This window comes from Orycteropus afer, unplaced genomic scaffold, assembly GCF_000298275.1.
Source record: "Orycteropus afer afer isolate SDZICR_OR568_19922 unplaced genomic scaffold, OryAfe1.0 scaffold00020, whole genome shotgun sequence".
Lineage (NCBI taxonomy): Eukaryota > Metazoa > Chordata > Mammalia > Tubulidentata > Orycteropodidae > Orycteropus > Orycteropus afer.
In genome coordinates, this window is record NW_006921607.1 from 990,377 (window position 1) to 1,008,571 (window position 18,195).

At 52.4% G+C, this 18,195-nt stretch overlaps 1 protein-coding gene across 1 annotated transcript in view; it reads left to right on the forward strand.

Moving 5' to 3' along the window:
• Positions 1–17,759, forward strand: part of SIGLEC1 (sialic acid binding Ig like lectin 1) — a 22,235-nt gene extending 4,476 nt beyond the window's left edge. The window contains exons 4-21 of the mRNA XM_042783585.1: positions 185–451; positions 858–1,112; positions 3,803–4,102; positions 5,601–5,861; positions 6,898–7,215; positions 7,766–8,023; positions 8,216–8,518; positions 10,771–11,031; positions 11,157–11,468; positions 11,939–12,187; positions 12,605–12,874; positions 12,964–13,215; positions 13,544–13,846; positions 14,492–14,752; positions 15,661–15,963; positions 16,205–16,307; positions 16,688–16,760; positions 17,706–17,759. Of these exons, the coding sequence (XP_042639519.1) occupies positions 185–451; positions 858–1,112; positions 3,803–4,102; positions 5,601–5,861; positions 6,898–7,215; positions 7,766–8,023; positions 8,216–8,518; positions 10,771–11,031; positions 11,157–11,468; positions 11,939–12,187; positions 12,605–12,874; positions 12,964–13,215; positions 13,544–13,846; positions 14,492–14,752; positions 15,661–15,963; positions 16,205–16,307; positions 16,688–16,760; positions 17,706–17,759 (4,403 nt within the window). The remainder of the gene's footprint in view (positions 1–184; positions 452–857; positions 1,113–3,802; positions 4,103–5,600; positions 5,862–6,897; positions 7,216–7,765; positions 8,024–8,215; positions 8,519–10,770; positions 11,032–11,156; positions 11,469–11,938; positions 12,188–12,604; positions 12,875–12,963; positions 13,216–13,543; positions 13,847–14,491; positions 14,753–15,660; positions 15,964–16,204; positions 16,308–16,687; positions 16,761–17,705) is intronic.
• Positions 17,760–18,195: the final 436 nt, after the last annotated feature.

Consider the following 18,195-nt stretch of genomic DNA (forward strand, 5'->3'; position numbering starts at 1 on the left):
TAGGTGGGGGTTGGGGATAACAGAGCCTGCCTTGGACAGGGTAACTCATGGGACTGATGTTTTATCTGAGTGGGGCCTTAGGAAGGAGTTTGAAAGGGAGGAGAGGTGTGAGTAAGAGGAGGAGACATATGCCACCTTTGCCCTCCCCTTTCCCCTTACCCTGTACCTCCACCCTGCCTTGCAGATGCCCCCAGGGGAGTGGAGATCCTCCTCAGCCCCTCAGGGCAGAACATCCTCCCAGGTGAACCGGTCACGCTCATCTGCCAGGTGAATAGCAGCTACCCAGAGGTCAAGTCTGTGCAGTGGGTCAAGGATGGTGTGCCCCTCGAAGCCAAGAGTCGTGTGTTGCGGTTGCCCCAGGCCACCTGGGCTGATGCTGGCATCTATACCTGCCAAGTTGAGAATGTCATGGGTTCTGCCATCTCAACCCCCATCAGCCTCCATGTTTTCAGTGAGTCCTGATGAGACTGGGTCTTGGTCAGAGAGCAGGGAGGGATTCAGGCCGCTGGGCTGAGAGGAACCAGGCCAGGGCACAGCCAGAGGCAGGCAGAGCTCAGGGCCTCATGGAATACTGGTGTGGAGAAAGGAGTCCACACCCTGCCCCAGCAAGCCAGGGCCCCATGGAGAATAAAGAGGCCCACAGCTCTGCAGGTAGACGGCCATGGGGTTTAGTGGAGGATCCCAGGGAACAGGACAGAGGTGTAGAACCAACCAGGGACTTCAGTGCAGAGGGGTGTGGTGCAGACTGTTCAGATTCAGGTTGATGGGCTGTAGCCCCAGGGGCTCTGAGGGGTTGGAGCTGGAAGTTCGATAGTTAGTTCTCCAGCACTAACCCCTGCCCCCTGATGCTCATACAGTGGCTGAGGTCCAGGTGAGCCCAGCAGGTCCCATCCTGGAAAACCAGACAGTGACACTGACCTGCAACACGCCCAGTGGGGCACAGAGCGAGATCCACTACAGCTGGTACAAGAACCAGCTCCTGTTGAAGGACGCCCACACCCGCACCCTCCAGCTGCATCCGGCCACCAGGGCTGACACTGGCTTCTACATCTGCGAGGTGCAGAATGCCCAGGGCAGTGAGCGCTCGGGCCCCGTCAGCGTGGTGGTCAAGCGTAAGTGGCCAGGGTGGTGCTGGGCACTGCCAGAGCCCAGGGAAAGGCAAATGGGGGCCTAAGGGTGGGGTCCCTGCAGTAGGGTGGGGTCCTGGATGCAAGAACTGCAAAGCCACTTCACATGGACACCAGCTCTATAGTCCAATGGCTCTAAGCTCATTTCTCAGCTTTGCACACCTGCACAAGCCTTTCACTGTCCTGGGCCTCGGTTTCCTCATATTAAAAATAACAACAACAAAAAACTTTAATTTTGACATAATTTCAAACTTACGAACTATTGCAAATAGTACAAAGAAGTATCCCTTTCATGAAGGTTCTCCATTTGTTGGCATTGTGGCTTATTTGCTTTAGCCTTCTCTCTATTTATTATGTAAGTACATGTAATACACATGTCCTCTCTACATAAACACATTAACACATATACACTCACATGTTGTTAGTTGATGTGGTGTTGGCTCTGACTCATGATGATTCCACGTATAACAGAATAAACGTTGCCTAGTCTTTTTTTTTTTTTTTAATTTTTATTGTGATCTGAGTGAAAGTTTACAGAGCAAATTCATTTTCTGTACAGCAGTTCATACATATTTTATTTCATGACATTGACTGCAACTCCCCACAATGTAACAGCCCACTTCTTCCCTGTAGTTACCTCTGCCCTGTGTCCTTCTTTCCTATGCATTCCTGCCTCTGAGCTATCTCCTCATGCAAATATTGCCCTTCTGTTCTCCCATGATTGATCACCCTAAAGAGTGTATCTACCTGATGTAAATGTTCACTTCCTACGCCTGTCTATTGTTTGGCTGGAAGCCACTAGAGTGAGTTCAGTTCCAGACCTAATGGGTAACTAGTGACCATAGTCTTGTCTCACCAGGCTCTATCAGACCAGTAAACCTGGTCTTTTTTTTTTTTTAATGATTTTGAGTTTTGTTGCACATTGTTCTCCTACTCTATCCAGATCTCCTGCACTGACCCCTTTCTGAGTGGTTGACAGCTGGGCACCATCTAGTTCTTCTGGTCTCATGGTCATACAGGCTGAGGATCGCGTGGTCTACTAGTCCCTTGGCCTAATTGCTTCCATGTGTTTTGGTTTTCTTCTTCTTTGGTCTGGATGAGGAGAGACCCATCGTTGCATCTTAGACGGCCACTCGCAAGCTTTGGTGCCCAGTCTTGCATCATCTTCATGTTGTTATGTTTGAGTTCATTGTTCTGGTTACTGTGTAGCACCTTCTAACATAGGAGTTCATTTTGTAGCACTGTATCAGATCATATTCTGTTGTGATCCATAAAGTTTTATTGGCTAATTTTTGGAAGTAGGTCACCAAGCCTTTCTCCGTAGTCTGTCTTAGTCTGAAGCTCTGCTGAAAACTCTTCACCATGCTGATATTTGAAGTATTGGTGGTATAGCACTATAGCAATATGCAAGCCACCACAGTATGGAAAAGTGACAGACAGGTGGTACATTCATATATGTTCTCTATCTGTCTACTTATTTATTTCCCTGAATCATCTGAGAATAAGTTGCAGATATGAAGATGTGATGCTCCTCTACCCTTAATTTCCTCAGGATGTATTTTCTAAGGTCATTCCCTTATACAACCACAATCAGGAAATTCATATTGATATGAGACTATTATCTAATCTACAACTTATATTAAAATTTTATGAAATTTTCCCATTCATGTCCTTTATGGCAATATTTTTTTCTAGTCCAGGATCCCGTCCAGAATCATAGTTTGCATTCAGTTGTTATCTTTCTTTATTCTCCTTTATCTGGGATAGTCCCTAAGTCTTTCCTTGCCTTTCTTAATATAAAATTGAAATTTGAAGAGTACAGGGCAATTGAGGAGCTCTGGTGGTATAGTGCCTAAAACATTTGCCTGCTAACCAGAAGGTTGGTGGTTCAAATCCACCAGCCACCCTACACACGGAAAACTGGGTAATCTAGTTTCATAAAGATTTACTGCCAGGGAAACCCAAAGTGGGTCACTATGAGTCGGAATCAACTCGATGGCAGTGGGTTTGGTTTTTTAGGTTTGGTGGTGTAGTGGTTAAAGCATTGGACTGCTAACCAAGGGTCCATGATTCAAACTCATCAGCTGCTCTTCAGGAGAAAGATGAGGCAGTATGTTTCTGTAAAGATTGACAGCCTTGGAAACGCTCTGGGAGCACTTCTACTTGGTCCTGTAGGGTTGCTATAAGTTGGAATTGACTCAATGGCAGTAGGTTTGGGTTTTTTGGTTACAGGGTGGTTACTTAGTAAATGCCCCTCAATTAGTGTTTGTTGGGATAGAATAGATTGAGACTATGCACTTCATGCTGTGCTGATTGCGTCTGCCTTGGTGCATCATACCAGGAGGTGCACAATGTCGATTTGTTGGTTGTCCTGTCATCGATAGTGTTCACTTGGTCACCTGGTTAAAATGCTGTCAGCTGGATCTCTCCACTAGTTTTCTCATCATTAAAGTAGGTTCCTGGTACCCACTTACAGGGTTGTCACAGGATTGACTGGAATAAAAGTGGTTTGCCAGGTGCATACAGTGGTACTCTACAGGCACTCAGCTGTTGGGGTTGCCCCTCTCTCTCTGGGCATTATGGGACAAAGGGGATACAGGGGCCCTAGACTAAAAGGGGGAATCTGGAGAGTCCCCCATCTGAGGGTAACAGGCCCGGCTCTTATCTCCACACAGACCCACCCCTCACCCCGGACCTGACTACTTTCCTCGAGACACAGATGGGGCTCGTGGGCATCGTCCACTGCTCCGTGGTCAGTGAACCCCTGGCCGCCCTGGTACTGTCACGTGGGAGCCTCATCCTGGCCTCCACTTCTGGGGACGGTGAGCACAGTCCACGCTTCAGTGTCTCCTCTGCTCCCAACTCTCTGCGCCTGGAGATTCGAGACCTGGAGCCAACTGACAGTGGGGAATACAAGTGCCTGGCCACCAATTCTCTTGGAAATGCGTCCTCTACCCTGGACTTCCACGCTTATGGTAAGAGAGCACAGGAGGGCTGGCTGAGGGAGACCAAGGAGGAAGCCTGCTCTGGTCCTTCCTTCTGAGTCCAGAGGGCTCGATAGAGGGGCTGAACCAATTACATCAAAGACTTGGGCTTGTATGTCATCCCAGCCTCAGAGGTTCCTGGAAGTCAAGGCAAAAAGGGAAATAAGACAGGTTGAATTACTCCTTTTGTATATTCTGAACTTGGGGAGTCCTTCATATGCATTCATTTATTTTTTATTAAACTTTCGGGGTAGGCTCTGTGCTAGGAGTTAGATGCAGGAGATAAAATGGAGAATTAGGGTTTTCTAGGGAGCTCTAGTAGCACAGTGCCTAAGGCATTTGACTGCTAACCAGAAGGTTGGCAGTTCAAACCCACCAGCCACTCTCCGGAAGGAAGACCAGGCAATCTATTTCTGTAAAGATTTACTGCCTCAGAAACCCAATGGGGGTCACTATGAGTCAGAATCAACTTGGTGGCAGTGGGTTTCTGGTAGTTCTTGGCACGTGTGCTACCCTTCCCTCCTCCTGAGGCCATCGCAGTCCCAGCTAATGGACCGAGTCAGGTTTTTAATTTATTTTATTGTGGTAAAATATACATAACATAAATTTGGCATTTGAACCATGTTTAAGTGTACAATTCAAAGGTGTTAATTACATTCACAGTGTTGTGCAATCATTACCACTATTTGTTTCCACAAGTTTTTCATCACCTCAAAGAGAAATTCTATAACCTTTGGGCAATGATCCCCCACTCCCCTCAATCCTTAACCCCTGGAAACTTCTAATCTACTTCCTGTTTCTATACATTTACCTGTTCTAGATATTTCAGTGAGATCCTATAATATCTGTTCTTTTGTGTCCGGCTTATTCCACTCAGCATGATGTATTTCGGGTTGATCCTTGTTGCATCAGCACTTCACTTCTCTTTATGGCTGAAATATATCCCATTGTGTGGATGTACCACCTTTTTTGTTTATCCATTCATATGTTGATGGACACTTGGTGTCTCTCCATTTTTGCTGTTGTGAGCAAGGCTGCAATGAGCACTGGCATACAAGGATCTGTTTGAGTCCCTGCTTTCAATTACTTTGGGTAAACACCCAGGAGCGGAATTGCTGGGTCATGTGGCAGTTCTGTGTTTAAATTCTTTGAGGAACTGCCGAACTCTTTTCCACAGCAGCTACACCATTTTACAACCCCACCAGCAATAGATAAGGCTTCTAATTTCTCCATGTTTTCCAGGCAGGTTTTTGACATAGGCAACCTTACTGCAGCCAGCTGCTACCAATAGATCTGAGCTGGCATTCAAGGCCAAACCCTCCTGATTGACTAGAAGACACCGAGCTGACATACCTACAGTCCTGAGGGGAGAGGAGAACCTGGGGGGCTTCTTGCAGGTGGTGGCAGGGCTCCACAGGCATGCAGGGAAGCTGAGCCAAGCCATGGGACCCTCATAGCTTCCCCAACCTCTCTCCTCCCTCTCCCATAGCTGCCCGCATCCTCATCAGTCCGGCTACAGAGGTGGTGGAAGGGCAGGCAGTGAGGCTGACCTGCAGGAGTGGCCTGAGCCATGGGCCTGACACCCGCTTCTTCTGGTACCGGAATGGAGCCCTGCTTCTTGAGGGATCTAGCAGCAGCCTTGTACTCCCCGCGGCCTCCAGCACCGATGACGCTGGCTCATACCACTGCCGGTTCCAGGATGGCCACACCTCCAGCGGCCCCTCCTTACCTGCTGTCCTCACTGTGCTCTGTGAGCTGCCCTCCTTGCCCCTTGCTGCCTGTTGTGGGGGAAATCAGGGAACCACCAGCCATCCCCAACTTTTCCAGGCCCTCCTGACCCTGTCCTGCTCTGGGGTCCAGACCAGGAGGGTAACCACAGGCCTGAGCATCATGAACCTCTCCACCTAGGGCTGTTTGAGGAACAGGCTGGGTGGGCCTTCCTCTACCTCATTACAGCTCACTTCCAATCCCAGCCCCTTTTGGGATAGCTTCAAATCCACTATGGACACTGTATCCAAGCTTTATTCTCCTGGGACACAAACTCCTATACATGTGCACACGCCCCATAGGCTGTGTCCTCACAGGCTCCCACAGACGTCAAGGCAGGACTCTTCACATAGGGATAGGCCAGCCCCTCTGGGCATCCTGCCAAGGGTGGCTGCTCCATATTAGCCTGAGGGGCTGACTAATGTCAGGGCGCACTTCAACCCAGAAAGTCTCTCTGACGCATGCAGAGTGACACTGGGGACTGTCGGAAAAGCAACTTGCTTCTCCAAGGGTTTCCTGGTTTCTGACTGGGATTACATGGGGGCCCTGGCTGATGTCTGTCTTGACCATCCATCTCTGGAAGCCTCTAGATAAAGGGCATGCTGGGCATTATCTGAGTATGATGGGAGCTGGCTTGGAAATCAGAGATAAGGGGCAGGAAAGGTCTTAGAGGAAGACTCCATGGTAAGGGGTAGTGTCAGGGTCAGAGCAGAGAGCAAGACTCTCAGGAATTACTCTGTGGGTGCCTGGCTCAGTAGCAGATGAGACTTCTGCCAGGTGGCTTCTAGCCCATGCAACCCCTTTGTGCCAGTTAGAAAATAGTGATTCTTCTTCTGGGAAGATGCATTCCTGTGCATAGCTTAGCACCAGGGACCTGGGCTGAATTCTACAGCTGTCTGTGGCCACACTAGGCACGTGCCTTGGTCTAATGTGTCCTGGGAACCTAAGCCTGGATGGACCTGGGGGCTGTAACCCTGGCCGTGGTGTGGGATGAGCGCTGTGCTCTTCCTCCCTTACAGATGCCCCACGCCAGCCCATGCTCACCGCCCGACTGGACCCTGACGCTGCTGGAGCCAGGGCTGGACGTCGAGGTCTCATCTTGTGCCGTGTGGACAGTGACCCTCCGGCCCAGCTTCAGCTGCTCCACGGGGACCAGTTTGTGGCCTCTTCCCTGCCATCATGTGGGGGCTGTTCCCAGCGCATAAAGGTCACTAGAGCCCCCAACTTTCTGCGTGTGGAGATTCACAACCCGGTTCTGGAGGACGAGGGGGAATACCTGTGCGAGGCGAGCAATGCCATGGGCAATGCCTCAGCCTGGGCAACCTTCAATGCTCAAGGTGAGTCTGGCAGGGAATGGGCCTCTGGTTATCAGTGGTTCATGCCCCAGGGCTGGTGCTCCCAAGCCTGTTTCTGGGCAGCCTCTACTCCAGAAGGTCCAATAGGTAGAAACTACTTTCTGTTTAACAATGGGAGGAGGTGATAAATGGAAGCCCCCAGTACCTCCCTGCTTCCCTCCACACTGGGAGAGGTCAAAGCTGTCTGTCCTCTGCTCAGAGCCTGGGGCTCTGTGAGCTCTGCGTGGTTGTCTTGTCTTCCTTGCCCTTTATTGGCCCTCTTCTCTGACCTGTGCCCCTCCTCATGCTCCCCAGGGCCTGCTTTTCATAGGCTCCCTGGTCTCCCACAGGGGTTCTGGCCACCTAAGGGTCACACTGCCTATTAGAGGAGCCCACAGCTCTCCTGTGAGCTTATCTGCTTGACTCCCTACCCTGTGGGTGCCCCCAAGGGTCTCCTCTCCACCTTCTCCACACATAGGGTCTGACCAGGCTGGGAGGCTGGGTCACTGGGCCCTGGCCTTGCCTTAAGTGAGCCTGTATTGCTGCTCTCCAGCCACCGTCCTGGTCATCACACCATCGGACACGCTGCAGGAGGGCATGGCAGCCAACCTGACTTGCATTGTGAGCCGAGAGGCTGCCGACAGCCCTGCCAACTTCTCCTGGTTCCGGGATGGGGTACTGTGGAGCCAGGGTCCCCTGGAGACAGTGACCCTGCTGTCCGTGGCCCGGACTGATGCCGCCCGCTATGCCTGCCACATCGTCACTGGGGCTGGGGCCCGGCTCTCTGCCCCTGTGGTCCTGAGTGTGCTCTGTGGGTGATGGGCAAGGGCAGAGTTGGGGATTCAGAGGGTTGAGGGGTAGTCTGGGGGAGAAGACCAGGGCTGGGGTTCAGACAAGGGCGGGCCTGGACTGTTTTGTGTAGAGTGGAGGAGCAGGATGTTGTGTGACAGCTAGATCATGGCAGGTGAGTCTGGGGTGGCTTGAGCTTCCCATGTCTCCACAGATCCCCCAGATCCACCAACGCTGACAGCCCTCCTAGACATGGGCCAGGGCTATGTGGCTGTGTTTGTTTGCACGGTGGACAGCCGTCCCCCAGCCCAGCTGACCCTATTCCACGAGGAGCGCCTCCTGGCCACTAGCCCAGGGTCCCAGCTCCCATCCCATGGCCGGCTGCAGGCCAAGTCCACAGCCAATTCCCTGCAGCTGGAGGTTCGAGAGCTGGGCCCTGGGGACTCTGGCAGCTACCGCTGTGAGGCCACAAATGTTTTTGGATCAGCCAACACCTCCCTCTTCTTCCAGGTCCGAGGTGAGTGCTTGTCCTCTGAAGATGTGACAGCCCCTAATGCCTTGAAGGCCACTCTGGCCAGGCTTTGAGCTGGGTAGTGTGGATCTTGTGCAGAAATATGAGCTTTTCAGCCCTGGTCAGGGGACAATTTCCAGCCAGTCAGCAGGAGACACCTCCCATTGTCTCCAGTTAGGTATTTTTACCTGTAAAAACTGCAACAGTCACTAGGAGGCAGTGGCAATTGCACCAGGTGGCTCAATGAGTTGGAGTACTTTTTGACAGATAACGTCACTTTATAATAATATGGTTTTGTTACATAATAAAATTCATATACAAAACCACATATATCTGCATATATGTGGGTATACATACCCCCCTCACACATATATATTCCTATAAAAATCTTCCCTAAGTGAATCAGCCAGGAAAAACAAAAGATAATACCTGTAACACAAAAGCCAAAGAAAAACACATACTTTTTCTCCTACAGTGACAAACAACATCAAATTTGGACATTTACTTTGGGCCTTGTTCTGTCCTTGGTCTTGTGTATATTTTCTTACTTATTGTACCCATTTCATAGGCAGAGAAAACAAAGGTCAGAGAGTTTCAGGAGCTTGCTCATGGTCACATGACTAGCAGGGGACACTGCTAGCTCCAGAGTAACTCAGTCTGATCCCAGGCTCAGCCTGAGTTCTCCAGCTGTTCCTCCATCTCATTCCAGCCCTCTCTCTACCTGCCTGGGATCCAGGGAGCTCCTAGGAGCTGTCCTTTGCTTGGTTATCAGATCCTGGTCTCTCATGCAGAGCTGGACCAGAAAGAGCTGGAGAACCCAAGATTACAAAACTGCTCACCTCTTCTAAACCCTCAGCTACCCACACTGAGTCCCTTTCATGAACAACACATGCTTGGGCAACAGTGGCCTTTGGTATGACCTAAATCATTCCTAAAGTAGAGGGTCACAAGAAGGGAAAGACCCCCAATGACATGGATTGACACAGTGGCTGCAATGATGGGCTCAAGCACAGCAAGGATTGTGAGGATGGTGCAGGACTGGGCAGTGCCCTTTACACATCTTTGAAACTCAGGCTTTGTTGCATCTTGAAGAGCCTGGCTACAGGGCCCACAGGCTCCACCGCTGATGCCCAGCCACATGGCAGCGGGCGTCTCCCACTCCCTCTTTGGTCAGCTGCGTGGAAAGGTGGCTATGAGTTGGAGCCAGCTTGTTAGGCACCTAATAACAACAATAACAAATCCCTCCTGTGTCAGTGCTTTATGGGCTGAACCAAAATTTGTAGGTGCTGCAGTTAGCAGTTCAAACCACTAGCTGCTCCGCGAGAGGAAGATGAGGTGATCTACTTTCATAAAGATTTAGTCTTAGTGCCCGGCTACCACTGTCAACGACTTGGAGGGGGATCTGTGTAGGATAGAGTGGGAGAACAACGTGGAACAAAACTCAAAATCATTAAAAAGGAACCAGGTTTGCTGGTCTGATAGAGCCGGATGGAACCACTGAGACTATGGCCCCTAGCCACCCTCTAGGTCTGAAATTGAGCCCATACCTGTGGCTGCCAGCCAAACAAAAGACAGGCATATGACCTGGACATTTACATTAGGTAGATACACTCCTTGGAGAGAACAATCATGGGAGAATAGAAGGGCTGTTTACCCACAGGGAGACAGCTCGAGGGGTGGGGGCAGGAGTGCATGGAGGGATGGACGCAGGGAAGAGGTAACTAGGAGGAAGTGGTGGGGAGCTGTTGCATTGTGGGAAATTGCAGTCAATGTTATTAGACAAAGTGTATGTGAGTTGCTGTACGCAAAGTGAATTTGCTCTGGAAATTTTCACCCAAATCACAATAAAAATAATAATAAAAAAAAGATTTACAGCCTTAGCATCCCAATGGGGGTCGCTATGAGTAGGAATCCACTTGATAGCAGTGGGTTTGGTTTTTTTGGTTTGGTGCCTGGCACTGGGTCACAGGGTACACAAGCTTGGCCCTTGGGCTCACCCTTTGGTATACAAAGTAAAATTGTAGCTCAAGGTAGTGGGTGACAAATGCCAGGACAGAACCAGTGCCAGGGAGTTGGAAGCTGGAGAGGTGGAGGCATGGAGCTGGGTGGAGCTCTCACCAGTGGTCCAGTGGGGAGCTGTGACTCCAGGTTGAACCTCCTGCCAAGCTGGGGTCATGCAGCTTTTGTGTGGACAGACACACCCAGATATGGGACAGTACGGCAGAGAACTCTCATCTATTCTTGGTTTCTCCTTGCAGGAGCCTGGGTCCAGGTGTCACCATCACCTGAGCTCCAGGAAGGCCAGGAAGTGGTTCTGAGGTGCCAGGTACCCACAGGGGTCCCGGATGGGACCTCATTTCGCTGGTATCGGAATGGCCAGCTCCTCCAGGAGCCCACCTCAGCCACACTCCGCTTTGCAGCCATTACTTCAAGCCAAGCTGGAGCCTACCACTGCCAAGCCCAGACCCTGGGCTCAGCCACCACGAGCCTGGCCACCCCTGTCAGCCTCCACGTGTCCTGTAAGAAATTCCATCCTGTCTATGTGGGGGGTGGAGATGTCCCTGATCTAGAGCTCTGCCTCCATGAAAGAGCCCCAGATGAGGGACCCCCTGGTTGGACCCTGACCATTCCCCACCCTGTGTAGATGCACCCCGCCAGGCCATGCTCACTATCCTGATGGACACGGGCCCTGGGCGACTGGGCCTCCTTCTGTGCCATGTGGACAGTGACCCTCCAGCCCAGCTGCAGCTGTTCCATGGGGACCACCTTGTGGCCTCTACCACACAGCATTTGGGAGACCCTTCAGGCAGCTCCCCTCGGCTGCAGGTGACTGTGGCCCCCAATGCTTTACGCCTGGAAATCCATGGTGCAGTGCTGGAGGATGAGGGTGTCTACACCTGTGTGGCCACCAATGCCCTGGGCCGGACTTTGACTTCGACAGCCTTTGATGCGCAGGGTCAGTGTGGGGGTGTGCATGTGTGTGCAGGTGGTTCTTTTTAAGAGAGGACGTGGGAGAAAGTGCCAGAAGACTGAGGTGCAGGCAGGAGGGCAGAGCATAAAGACAGTCCCCATTCCCCACCCTCCTCCAGGCAGTAGTTTCTACCCTTGTGTCTCACGGAAGTGCTTTATTAAAATCAGAAATCTATATCTCTGCCCAGTGGATAAAACCAATCAGAGAAGGGGTACTCCAGGGGATACAGGGCAGGGAGGCCTATGCCTCCCCTTATTCTCTCCACAAGGGCCAGGGTGGGGCACATGGCACTCTAGGGTTCCCAGAGCCCCACTAAGGATCTCCTGAGAGATGATAATGAGATGTTTTGCAAACCTGACCCCCATTTGCAAGCAGTAGGAGTCACCTCACTCATGGGGACAGGTGGCTACTCTGTATAACCTCATGGGTGTCCCCATGCCTTCCTTCCCACTCAGCTGTGAGTGTGCAGGTATGGCCTGAAGCTACAGTGCATGAGGGCCAGCTGGTAAACTTGACCTGCCTGGTATGGACCCACCTGGTCCAGCTCAACTACACATGGTATCAGGATGGGAAGCAGCGCCCAGGCACCCGCTCCATCATCTTGCCCAATGTCACAGTCACGGATGCGGCTTCCTATCGCTGTGGTGTGGAGACCTCTGGCCAGGCACCCCGCCTCTCCAGACCTGTCCCCCTGGATGTCCTCTGTGAGTCTGTTGGATATGGGTGGGGCTGGGAGAAATAAGTTGGCACCCTACCAGGCTGCTCTGAGCAGCCTACAGGAATCAGGTATGGCCCATAGATGCCCAGCCTGGGAACTCAGAGCCTTTCCCAGCCAAGAGAGCACTGGACAAGGAGCATGAGAGTTGGGGGACAATGGGTATGCTTCTTCCTGGGCAGAGGAGCAGTGCTCAAGATTGGGCAACTGGGGAACCTTCAGGTGGATAGCCAAGGCCCTCCTGGATTTGAATGTCCCCTACTAACTGGGAAGTATGGGCAATCTACTTCCATAGTGATACTGCCTCAGAAACCCAAGGAGGGGCCACTATGAGTCAGGTCTGACTCGATGGCACATAACAACAACTGGCCTTCTCACAGCTCCTGTGCCTCTTTTGTCCCTACAGATGCACCCCGTGGCCTACATCTGACCTACCTTCTGGAGAGTCATGGTGGGCAGCTAGCCCTGCTCCTGTGCACTGTGGACAGTCGTCCACCTGCCCAGCTAGCCCTCAGCCATGCTGGCCGCCTCCTGGCTTCCTCGACCACAGACTCTGTCCCCAACACCCTGCGCCTGGAGCTGTGGGAGCCCAAGCCCAGAGATGAGGGCCTCTACAGCTGTTCTGCCCACAGCCCTCTGGGCCAGGCCAACACATCCCTGGAGCTACAGCTAGAGGGTGAGGCCAGGTCCAGGCCAAGCCCACTGGGTGGGGACCAGCTGTGGCATCTTGCTGAGCCTGGTTGACCCTGATGTCTTTGGTAACAGGAGTGCGGGTCACCCTGGCTCCATCAGCCTCTGTGCCCGAGGGGGCCCCCGTGATGGTGACCTGTGAGGATCCTGCTGCCCACCCACCCACCCTCTATGCTTGGTACCACAATGGCCATTGGCTGCAGGAGGGGCCAGCTGCCTCCCTCTCATTCCCAGTTGCTACGCGGGCTCACGTGGGTGCTTACTCCTGCCAGGCCCAAGATGTTCAGGGCACACGCAGCTCCCGGCCTGCTGCCCTGCAAGTTCTCTGTGAGCAGGGGAACCTTGGCGGGGGGTGCCCAGGATGGGGTGGATAGAGAGTGCTTCCAGGCCCTGGTTGGGGAGCATGGACTGCAATGGGCCTGGGAGCAGGTACCTGGGGAAAGGACATAGGTGATGTGAAGAGACTTGGGGCTTCTGGTGGGATGAGGAAGGTGAATCCTGCTCAGACAAACCTGCTCACAGCACTCCTGAGGTGTCACTTCTTAGAGGTAATCATTGGTCCAGAGGCTTCAGGCATGTTGGCTGTGGACAGGGCTCAGTTATGCAACCCAAAGGTGCCCAGGAAGGCCCCCAACTGTTCCGCACCCTTCTCTAGATGCTCCCCGTGATGCTGTCCTGTCCTTTTTCCGGGACTCGCGGACCAGCCCCGCGACTGTGGTGCAGTGCACTGTGGACAGTGAGCCGTCTGCTGAGCTGACCCTGTCCCATGATGGCCAGGTGCTGGCCACCAGCCAGGGGGCCCATGGCTTGGCATCAGGGACAGGCCCTGTCCAGGTGGCCCGCAACGCCCTGAGGCTGCAGGTGCAAGAGGTGCCAGCAGGGGATGAGGGCATCTATGTCTGCACAGCCCGTAACTCACTGGGCTCAGTCAGCACCACTGGGCAGCTTCGGGCTGAAGGTGAGTAGTTAGGGGAGGGGCCAGATGTGTGGGCTCAATGCATGGGGTCATGTGCTGTGGGGCTCATGTACTGTGGGGTTGTAGTCCATGGGAGGGTTGAGGCTCCCACCCTAGAGATAAGATAGAGCCCTGCCTCAAGATGCCTAATCAGACAAAGGAGGCCCAGTTCCCATTGGAGGAGGCTGCCCAATCTGAGGCGGAAGATATAGCCTTGCCATGGCCCTGGGAAGGGAGTTTGGAGATGTGGGGAGAGGGAAACTGCCCTCACAAAACTCCAGCTAGGGGTGGAGACCCAGATCTACCCTGGGGAAGTCGGGTGGGGATAGAGAGACAGACTTCACCCTCAGGGAGCCCTGTCTGAGGGAGGAGGTGCAGTCCCACCTTGCTGAAGGCAAGATGCAGCCTCATCCACCAGCAAGCCTGGTCTCCTGAAGATGGCACAGCCCTGCCCGGGAGCACCTAGCTCAAGGACGAGAACCAGATCTGTTCTCAGAGGAGACATGGTCCCACCCTGGAGGGCGCAGAGCCCAGTCAGATTCAGACCTTCCCACAATGGACAGAGGCCACTTCAGAGCCCAGATTGACCCAGAAACCCAGCTCCCACAGGCCTACAGACTCCTAGCCACCTCCCATCTTGGCCTGCAGGTGTGCATGTGGTGGCAAAGCCAGGCCTGGACCTTCCTGAGGGCACAGCAGTGAACCTGAGTTGCTGCCTCCCGGATGGCCACGGACCCCTGGGCAACACCACCTTCACTTGGTTCTGGAATGGCCGGCGACTACTTGTGGACCCTGTGCCCACGCTTTTTTTCACCTCTGTGGCCCGTACCCAGGCTGGGATGTACCACTGTCAGGCCGAACTCCTCTCTGGGGCTGCCACCTCTGCTCCAGTTATGCTCCGTGTGCTCTGTAAGTGTGAACCCCTGCCCTGTCCTCATATACCCACCTCAGATCCTCCTCCTCTTCCCTCCGCAAAGAACAAGGACTTCACAATTATGCAGGCCTGTGTGGAACCCCAGTTCTGCCACTACTGGCATGTCATCTTGTGCATCTGTGCGTCAGTTTCCTCATCTGTAAAATGGAGACTGTGTCAGTCCCCTTGTGAAGAATACAGAAGATAAAGCACACAGCTTGCCTGGCACACAGCAGGCCCTCCTCAGCCTCAGTTCCTCACTCCATTCTTCACCAGGGCCCCATATTGTATCAGTCAGCTACTGTTATGTAACAAACCACCTCAAAACACAGTGCTTCAAACAACAGCCACTCTATTCGCTCACAATTCTGTGGGTGAGAAATTTGGCTGGACTCCTCTGGGATGGACTCCTCTGGGAGCTCTGGTGGTGTAGTGCCTAAGGCATTTGACTGCTAATCAGAAGGCTGGCAGTTCAAACCCACCAGCCACTCCTCAGAAGGAAGACTGAGCAATCTGCTTCCATAGAGATACTGCCTTGGAAACTCAAGTAGGGGTTGCTATGAGTTGGATTCAACTCGACAGTAGTGAGTTTCTCTGGGCAGTTCTTTTGCTAGTCCCACCTCATGTGTCTGCAGCAGTCCACTGGCTCAACTGAGACTAGATGGTCTAAGATGGTTTCATGCTCATGGGTGTGGTTGGGGCTGTCTGTTGCTTGGGTTACACGTCTTCAGCAGGTTAGCCTGGGCTTCCTGCGTGGTCGTGTTCCAAGAAAGAATAAGCAGAAGCTGCAAGACCTCTTGAGGTCTAGCTCTGAAGTCGCATGCACATTTCTGCTTCTGTTGATCAAAGCGAGTCACGATTGTGCTTGTTTATTGCAATCACTACTCTCCCTTTTCTCCCACAGACCCTCCTGAGACACCCACCTTGACAGTCTTTGTGGAGCCCGAGAGTGGCCTCCAGGGCATCCTGGACTGCAGAGTGGACAGCGAGCCACGTGCCAGCCTGACCCTTCACCTTGGCAGTCGATTGGTGGCATCCAGCCAGGTCCGAGGCATTCCTGCTGAGCCCCACATCCACGTCTCAGCCTCTCCCAATGCCCTACGGGTGGACATGAAGGCACTAAGGCCCTTTGATGAGGGGGAATACGTGTGCACTGCCTCCAATGCCCTGGGCTCCACCTCAGCCTCCACCTACTTTGGGGCTAGAGGTAAGGTGGGGGCCATTCTGCATAAAGACCCAGCTCTTAGATCTAAAGGCTTTCTTTTGAAGTCTTCCCTGATAGCCTTCTGCTGCAATACACTTTGTCTGTCTAGACCAGATTCCTTTGTGTGAGGTGGGGGGACGATTGATGATGTGAGAATTAGCATAGGTTTCATTTTCAGGGATGTAGGAGGAGGCATGGGAGGGCCAGATGTGTGCCTGACCCTAAGCTCCACCCTGTGTTCCAGTTCTACACCGCCTCCAGCTGTTCCAGCAGCTCCTCTGGGTCCTGGGGGGACTGGCTGGCATCCTCCTCCTGCTGTTGGGCCTGGGGGCCTGCTACTCCTGGAGGTGGGTCTGGCGCTGAGGAGATAGACGGCCCCTCCTTTCCTCCTTTCCCCCAACATGCCTCCAGGTCCTCTAAAAGGTCCTCCCTCCTTCCCGATCCATGGGCTCCACCACTCCCTAGCTTGTTTCCCCTCGGAATTTGGGAATCCTGTCTAGAATTGCCCCTAAATCCATCTTGCTGAAGTTTTCTTCTTTTCTTCTCTTTATCCAGTCTGTACTGAAGAATGGGCTGGGAAGGAAGAAAGATAAAGTACCCCCCTATTCATGTAACTCCCCACTGCTCTGCACAACAAGCAGTCTGGGGCAAATGTGTGGGGATGGAAGGAGGAGGGAGAGGCAGTTGAGGAAGGGGAGAGACTCTGAGTGCAACTCTCTCTCTGCAGAAGGAGGCTCTTTCATAAGCGGAGCTCAGGCCAGAATTCGGTGGAGATGACTTTTCAGAATGAGACCACACAGGTATCCATTCAACACACACGTGCACACGCACAGGCAAATAAATAGTCGGCTAAGCCACAGTGCCGAGCTGGCATCTGGAGGCAGCTGTCATTTGTAGGATGGTGCCTGGAGTTGGGGGAAGCTGGTGAGAGAGTATAGGGAGCCATATCCCCTGAGAAGGCCAGGTAGCTATATTCTGATTGGGCCAGAGCAGCCAAATGTTTTCCAGGTGACTGGATGGCTGCCTGGGGCAGACTTTCTGGACTTAGCAGCATCACCTCTAATTCCAACACATATTTTCTGATTCCTTTACCTCTTTTTGAGGTCTCTTTCACTCACTCCTGAGCTGCCAGTCACTCGGGCTGGGGTGATGTGTCCCCTTCTTTGGACAATCCATTTGGTGGCCAAGGCTGTAAGCTCCATGTCCAGCCACCCACATGCTCACGAAACCCCTTGGGCTGAGCCCTAGGGCTGGTGGGACAGGGGGGCTGCCCTTGTCCAGAGTTAAGGGTCAGATGATGACTGTACCCAGGATCCTCTTGTGACCAGTGTTTTCTCTGTGGAAAGCCCATTGATCCTGCCACAGCCACAGTTGGGACCTTGCGCTGTGCTCCGACCCTGAGCTGACTGGTGGCACTGCTTACCATCTGGAGAAGGGCACTAGAATCTGTGAGGACTCGGGCCCTGTGAGCCACGCAAGGTTCAGTCCCACCAATCTCAATGCAAGCAGCTCTGGGACATCTGCCTCCCTATGATCTGGCTCCAAGCCTCTTGCTCCCAAGAAAAATGGGTGGTGAGAGGTGGGCTGAACCCCAAACTAGGCAGGAGATTATTTTGGGAACTCTGAATAGAAATGAATTAATCATGTTGTCCATTTCTCCTTTCTCTTCCTCTTTTCTCTGAATTTCATCTCTCTTCTCCATTGTTCCTCCAATGCACTGCCACTTCACTTCTTTCTCCTCAAAGCCCAAGCAGAACCTTTTGGATGGATTAGAGGAGGAGTTTTCTGCATCCTCATAGATTGGTCAGTGGACTGTATATTAGATTATAAGTTAGGTTGTTCTACAAGAGACCAAGTACAGTGACTTCAACATAGTAGAATTTTATTTTTCTCCCCCATATTAGTCTGGATAAATTATGAGGGTTCAAAGTGTCGGGGCTCAGGACCCTTCTATCTTATTTTCCTCTATCCCTAAAGTGTTACAAACCTTTGATTATGAAGATTCATGACGATTCATGACGGCTCTACTGTGTCCATATTCCTACCAGCGAGAAGAGGAAGAGTGGAGTAGAACACACACATTCCCTTTGTGAGCACAACCCAGAAGGCATACATCATTTCCACTCACTTACCATTGGCTGGGGTTTAGTCACATGGTCATTCCAAGCTGCAAGGGAAAGTGGGAAATGCAGTCTTTATTCTAAGTCCAGACTACATTTGGAAATTCTATTTCCA